A 7,187-nucleotide genomic window follows, 5' to 3' on the forward strand; every position below is an offset into this window, starting at 1 on the left:
GGGGGGTTGAAGGGGAAGAGATATAGGATAGCTTCTGTTAAAGCAGTAGTGATTACCTCAGGTAGTTTCCAGTATTCTTTGAACAATGATGGGCTTTTAATGCATAGCTCCCCGACTCCAGTTTTATCATCACTGCTCTCATCTTCCAAAAGAATCTTGGCCTGTCAGAGGCAAAGAAATATCAGAGGGCCATCGGACTGGGTAAAACCTGAATTAACCGTGGTGCACTTGCAGGAAACTCCTTGCCGAGGGCCTGTGCACCCCCGGGATTAGTCGGGGCTCTTAGAGACTCGGACACCCGGTGCAAATCAAAAAAAAAAAAGAATAATCAGATAGGACTTATGATAAAGAGGGGATGTATCTAATAAAATTCCTGGACTGCATTTATGGACTTTGTTCCAGCAACTCACTAACCTGCACACGAGGAAATGGCTTGCCAACGGTACCTCCTTTGCGCTTGCCACTTATGGGATTAGAGATTGCCATCACAAACTAGACGCAATGAACCATTACAAAAGCATGAATATTAAACGGTGAGCAGTCAAACAGCTTATGTAAGAAAATAAGTGGATATGAGCACAATTACCTCAGTCATGCCATAACGTTCTAATAACCGATGTCCGGTAATGGTTTCCCACTGCTGCATGACGGGCAGCGGAAGTGCAGAGGAGCCACTCATCTGGAAGCAGACATAATTGTTTTTTCTCATTTAGGACAATTGAGAAATACATTAGATTTGACAGCACCACATTCTATACACAGTACAACCAACCAAAAAGAAAAAGTAATAGATTCATTCTACATGATAAGGTCCTAAATCTGTTGAGTAGTCCATTCAAACAACACCAGCAAAGGAGAAAACGGCCTATTACCATAAGACGCAAGTGCCTTGCTGCTGAAGCAGAAGCTGCTTTAAGTTCTGGATCCATTGCTTCGTAACCTTGTATCAATCGTGCATACATAGTTGGAACCTATTGGATTAAAATGATAGAAACATCAATCAGAAAAAGAGGAGTTGGGCTAGAGGATCTGGAACCAAAGCTATTATTTGACACCATGGTGTTAGCAAATCCTAGCCAAGTACACACAAATGCTATCCCTATCCATAACCCCAGATAAATTTAAGAATCTAAAACTCAAACATAGTAAATGCACCAGATGATCTGACATGTCATAGGATTGCAACTATATTTCATTAATCTACTCAAAACAGACTTACTCCAGTAAACACTGTTATGGCATTATCCATTTTAGTCCCATCTGTAGGATACGATTCACGCCATTTCTGCCAAATTCCCCTCACACTGAATTTTGGCACGAAGTCGACCTTCAACAACACAAAAGCAGGCATGGCAACATGAACTTACCAATCAGACAGCATGTACGCTGTGGTGAAAAAAAGTTTCAAAATGTGAATTCTTTGAGCAATTACTGTGGAACCTGCATAAAGAGGGGCCAGTAAAGCATTGAAAAGCCCATGCACATGTATAGTACAAGTTAAGGATCAACCAAATTTTAGTCCAAATGAGATTGTTTATCGTATTATCCCACACAAAAACATGTTGCAAAAGCAGGGAAAACGTAAACAACATGAGTGGGAACAAATATAATGGGACTGAAAAAAATTTATGGGACTGTGGATATGATGGAGTGGTAGACAGTGCAGAAATTGATCCTCGGACGTGTATTCCCATGCGTTAGCTAACATTTGGACCTGAAACAGCATAAACATGGACGGATTATTAGAGATAGCTTCCAGAGACCTGAAAGTAGTAATTCGTAGTAAAACATCAATGAAGACAATCCCACCCCTGATGATATTACTGACAACTGAAACAAGGCATAAACAAGTTCACGGAAATAAATGATATCAAAAGTTCTCCTTCAATTACAACCAGCAGTTTGTCCAAGGTGGTGAATTGGGTTATTTATCATCTCCCAGCAATACAAATACTATCACAGGTTATCCTATCTTCAGAATCAACAGAATACATATGCATTCACTGCCTATTTGAGGAAAAAAAGAAGTGATAGCAAACGTACTTAATCAGAATGGTCTCTGACAGGCATGATACCATCACGAGATAGAAGTGGAATATTGCTAATTAGATCAATGAATTCAAGAATAAGACATAAAGGCAAAGAATCAATCATATCAAGATGCAATAAAAGCCTGAGAATGATGATATCAAGTCTAGAACAGACATTAACCTGTGCTAGGACTCCATTGTGCGTGTGGACAACTCCTTTTGGTTTACCTGTTGTACCACTAGTGTACAAGATAAAAGCAGGGTTCTCGCCTTAAAGGTAACATGTACAGAACAAAGGAAAATGACATAGATGAGCTCCAAACATCTCAAACAGGGAAATAAATAACCATATCGAGCCACAGACAAACAACCCATTATCTCACCATAGGAATTGATTTCTAGCGGATTTTGTTGACCATCAGAAACCACGTCTTTTGACTGGTCATTCTCCGTTGATGAATGCACGTTGGGAACTAAAGGAATGAGAGATAACTGAGCACCAGTTTTTGCTGCAATTGTACTCATAAGTTCTTGGTGGTCTTCAGTACTCAAAATCATGGAGATGTCCTAGAAATCAATGTTTCACATTGATTTAGTAAGCATAAAAGAAGACAAAAACTGGGAGGAGGAACTTGCATTGGTTCTACAACAAGCAGATACGGAATATTTCAGCCTGATTGAAGATGAGCTAATCACCTATGGACAGAGAGCAGGGTGTGACAAATGATGCAAGCTCTATCATTAGTTTTGGGTATGAGAGAAAGCAAGTGCATCCATTTTTGACGTGTCTTTAGTATCTTTCAAATAACACTTTACTGACAGGAAACAACGAGGAAGAAGATAAAAGATTGAGAGATGTACCGAGTCATTCATCACATGTAGCAGTTCAGTCTCAGGGTAGCTCAGAGCAAGAGGGACTGCACAACCTCCACTAAGCCAGGTCCCTAGTATTCCAGCAACGAACTCAGCAGAAGGTTTGGCTACAATCCCTACTCTTGCTCCATTGAGATGTTCATTTTCTTTGATGCCTTTGTCCTGAAAAAGTGGAAGCGTTTGAGCAGAAAGCAATAACCGAAGTAAGTTCAGTAGACTGACTTTGAAATTGGAAGAGCAATGTATCCAGATAAAAAAGATAGTGCATTGAGAAAAGGACTCGCACTGAAAGAATTTCGTAAACAACATTACTCTCAATAATATTTCGATAAGGAAAAGAAAATTTTGATTTAATTCACACTGTTAGCTGAAGATTAAAATTCTTGCAACTTTAATTATTTGCAGATAATTCGCCGTTTCCAACTCACAGTTTTAACATCTAGCTTGTTTAACAAATTTGAAATCCTCCTCGCAGATGATATCAGCTGAAGGTAACTGTAGCTTTTTTCATCAGCTCTTATGGCAATATTCTGCTGTGATTCAGGTCCCTTGCTCGCAACCTCCTTGACCAGCTCCATATAGCTTATACTACTTGTAGCTGGAAAAAAAAACGAAGAAAGAGGAATAAAACTTTAAGATTACGTAAATATCATGTTTGTACCATCTCTAACTTTTTGAAGCAGAAAAGAGGATATGCCATGAGTTGCATCAATGGGAATCTTGGTTTACGAAGATACATCACATGAGAAATTTAGAAAATAACTACTTGCGTGTTCCAACTTACCTGATAATCTTTTCCTTACGGAACGTTATAAAATGTTTGGTACCATTTTACTGATAATATATTCTATACAACTTTTACTGACATTCAAGAACTCAAATTCATTTAATGATTCAAATTTTTAACATTGAGTAATGTTTTCCATATCAAAGTAACATTTCTACCACTAATAGCATATGTATGTCCAATAAACATTTCAGATGCCGTTTCCATTCGAATAGCTTTATATGAAATGGGACAAAGGCCTACATTTTACTCCAACATTACTAATATGTTTCTGAAGATGCAAATAAATGCCCAACCTCAATGGAAAAAGTAAAAATCCCTGCTCCCTAAAGATGAGGAGGCCCACATTCATTAGGGAAGAAAGACAGATGCTTAAGAAGTTCTCAACTCCCAATGAAAGAAGGTGCAAAATTTGATATATTCGCAACGTGTTTAAGGAAAAAAACCAATACGAATTCTAAAATCTCTGACACAGTCCACCTTTTATACTCTCTTTACAGGATTTCCTAGGAGCAAAATAGCCTACTAATTCATAAGACACTCAAAATTTATTTTGACAGAATCCTAAACCAAATTGAATCAACGGAAACAAAGTAGGAATAGGATCAACGGAAACAAAGTAGGAAAATCCACATAGATCAACAGTCCACATTTTATTTTTTTTGATAACTGTGGTGTCAGCATATGAGCACCTCAGACTAATTCCAGGGGTAGATGCTACTTCTGACTAGCACAAGTACCGAATAACTCTATCCACCAAGGCTTGGACACATGGGAAGATATCACCTAGTGTTTTTGCCTCCGCTAGGATTCGAACAATATCTACTCTTTTTCTTTTGTTTTTCTTTAGTTTAAATATTTTAGGTATACTGTTTCTTTTTTATGTTTCTGATTCATTTACTTGCTATCAAAAAATCATCATTTCAGTGATACAAATATGCAGCAACCAAAAACAGAAGTTGAAAAATGATCTCTGCAAAGCTTACTAGCAAAAATACATCAACGAGCTTTAACAAAATCCTAACTTTACTGATAAAAACCCTGGGTTTTCCAATAAAAATCAACTTGACCATCCACAAATCACTCGCTCCGGAAAAGTCACAAATTCCAAAAAGATTTCAAAGGCTGAGTTTGTAAATTTTCAAATGGGCCAAAAGCCACTCAAAAAAAACTTCTTTAAACAAGTGATAAACTGAATTTCAGTTCTTAAATGTACATCATGATAAACACACAATTTATCAAATATAAGAGTGTTTTGATCAAGAAAGAGAACATACCGGATGAAAAGAGGCGAAATTGGGAGGAGATAAAGCTATGATTTTTTGGACACGAAAAAGAATACTGAATATATGGGAAATAGAACAAGGGACTGTAGCGAGAGTGAAGAGGTGTGGACTTATAAGTGAGAAAGTAGTTGAGTAACTTCAATGAGCTCATACTATTAGGTGCCAAGTTTCTTTATTACTTAATCAAACAAGAAATGTCAATTTATGGCACAACTGTATCTGTATGTGGTGTGTTGCAGTAAATATGGAGCGGTTTGAATTTCTTTTATTTTTAACCCAATTCAATAAAGCCTATGCTTGGGGGTTGCGGGTTGGTCTCGCCGGCGAGATCAGCTTCGCCGGTTTCCGATTTGGTAGACCGCTGGCTAACGGCGTTTAATTCTGAAGAAGATTACGAAGGACATAACTGTCTATTAAAACAATACGTAACATAATTACCCTAACACTTCATTGTTCCCCGTCGTTTTATAATGTATTGTATTATATTGTACCGTATCGTTTTATGAATACAATGTTTGAATAAAGAAGCAAGGGCGTAGCAGCTGCACGAAGTTGCGCCTTAGCGCATATGTTTTCTTGCTCGTTAGCGCTGTTTTTTGATTTTTTAAAGAAGGGGCGGAGCTTGATTGTATGTTTGTGATTATTAAATAATATTTTGTTGTTTGGTTTGATTGTATCGTACTGTACTGTAACTGATAAGTTTACTAAAATACCCTCAATTGTTTAAATATTAAATTTATCAAAAATTATGCATAAAAATAATTTTGAAAAATAAAACAGAAGAAGGCAAAACATAAGAAAGCAAAACAAAGGAGCGAGACAGAAGAAGGTAAAACAAAGGAGCGCAACTAATTAGATTTGAGTTACAAGCAAATTAGGAGAAAAAATAAAAACAGAAGGCAGCAAAACACCTTTAACATTGGTCTGGAAAAAAATAAAGTAGGTTATAAGTTGGAAATTTGGGTTAAAATAGAAAAAAAGATAAAGGGTAAAATAGAATTGTGAAGTAATAAGTTAGGGGATAATTGGAAAGAAAAATAGGAAACAATCCCACCACACCAAATCGGTTGTTTTAAAAAAGGGGACATTTCATTGTTCCGGAACAATGAATTTAACAATACAATACAACCAATTTTAATGAAACAATCAAAACAAACATTGTTCTGAGATAACAATACAATACGATACAACAAGGAACAACCATCCAAATAAGTTGTAAAGCACTGAGAATTATTTTTAAATTTCTTTTAGCACTGGAAATGTAATACTATTTTGAAACGGGCTTTGGCAACCGGCAGGGGCGGCTCCAAAGGGTAGCCTAGTAAGATCATTGCCTTACGCCCCCAAAATTTGAAGGCCCCAAATTTATATTAAACTTTTATTATTATTATTATTATTATTATTATTATTATTATTATTATTATTGTATATAATTGTAGAAATGGCATCGGATGGCCACTTTTTAACATGGTATTTAGTTTTTATTTAGTATTTTTAATGTTGAGCACAAATAGCCACTAATCTATTAAAATTAATACGAAAAGACATTTTTACCCTTTCTGCTATGAGGTTCCATACCCCAACGTTGTCAAGAGATGCCATGATCGTTGTCCATCCTCCGGGAAAAACCTAAAAGGTACACAAACAGGTAAATAGAGAGGAGCATACATAGATAATAAATGAGAAAGCAAAAATAGTAATCGATAGCCTTCAACCTATCAGAGTGATATATGCGCAAAGACGACCACAGAAGAACAAACCTGAGTTGTAGACCGGAAAATTGCATCCCACCTATTATAAGTTCAAAAGTTAAGGACACTTGGTCCTGAACTTAGAATTACAAGTTCAAAAGTTAAGGACACTTGGTCCTGAACTTAGACTAACAAGCTCAAAAGTTAAGGACAATAGGTCCTGAACTTACAGTTACAAGCTCAAAAGTTAAGGACAATAGGTCCTGAAGTCCTGAACTTAGACTAACAAGCTCAAAAGTTAAGGACAATAGGTCCTGAACTTAGGCTAAGAAGCCCAAAAGTTAAGGACAATAGGTCCTGAACTTAGACTACTTGTAACGACCCGGGCGGGTCGTTTTAAGAATTAACGCCCTGATTCCTTATTAACTGCATTCTCCGTGTTTGTTTCTGCTGTTTTGAGTTGTCGGGAGGGTTTATTTGGAGTTTCGGAGAGTTTTGGGACACTTAGTCCCTAAATGAG

The 7,187-nt window shown here is 36.9% G+C and overlaps 1 protein-coding gene across 1 annotated transcript in view; it reads right to left on the bottom strand.

Moving 5' to 3' along the window:
* Positions 1 to 5,376, bottom strand: part of LOC109225548 (malonate--CoA ligase-like) — a 7,769-nt gene extending 2,393 nt beyond the window's left edge. Inside the window, exons 1-12 of the mRNA XM_019390253.1 lie at positions 4,968 to 5,376; positions 3,332 to 3,501; positions 2,892 to 3,065; positions 2,414 to 2,597; positions 2,212 to 2,300; positions 1,645 to 1,714; positions 1,433 to 1,485; positions 1,220 to 1,327; positions 873 to 971; positions 587 to 679; positions 415 to 492; positions 57 to 161 (exon numbers count right to left, since the gene is read on the bottom strand). Coding sequence (XP_019245798.1) covers positions 57 to 161; positions 415 to 492; positions 587 to 679; positions 873 to 971; positions 1,220 to 1,327; positions 1,433 to 1,485; positions 1,645 to 1,714; positions 2,212 to 2,300; positions 2,414 to 2,597; positions 2,892 to 3,065; positions 3,332 to 3,501; positions 4,968 to 5,127 — 1,383 coding nt within the window. The 5' untranslated portion in view covers positions 5,128 to 5,376. The remainder of the gene's footprint in view (positions 1 to 56; positions 162 to 414; positions 493 to 586; positions 680 to 872; positions 972 to 1,219; positions 1,328 to 1,432; positions 1,486 to 1,644; positions 1,715 to 2,211; positions 2,301 to 2,413; positions 2,598 to 2,891; positions 3,066 to 3,331; positions 3,502 to 4,967) is intronic.

The sequence above is a fragment of the Nicotiana attenuata genome, chromosome 5, assembly GCF_001879085.1.
Source record: "Nicotiana attenuata strain UT chromosome 5, NIATTr2, whole genome shotgun sequence".
Classification (NCBI taxonomy): domain Eukaryota; kingdom Viridiplantae; phylum Streptophyta; class Magnoliopsida; order Solanales; family Solanaceae; genus Nicotiana; species Nicotiana attenuata.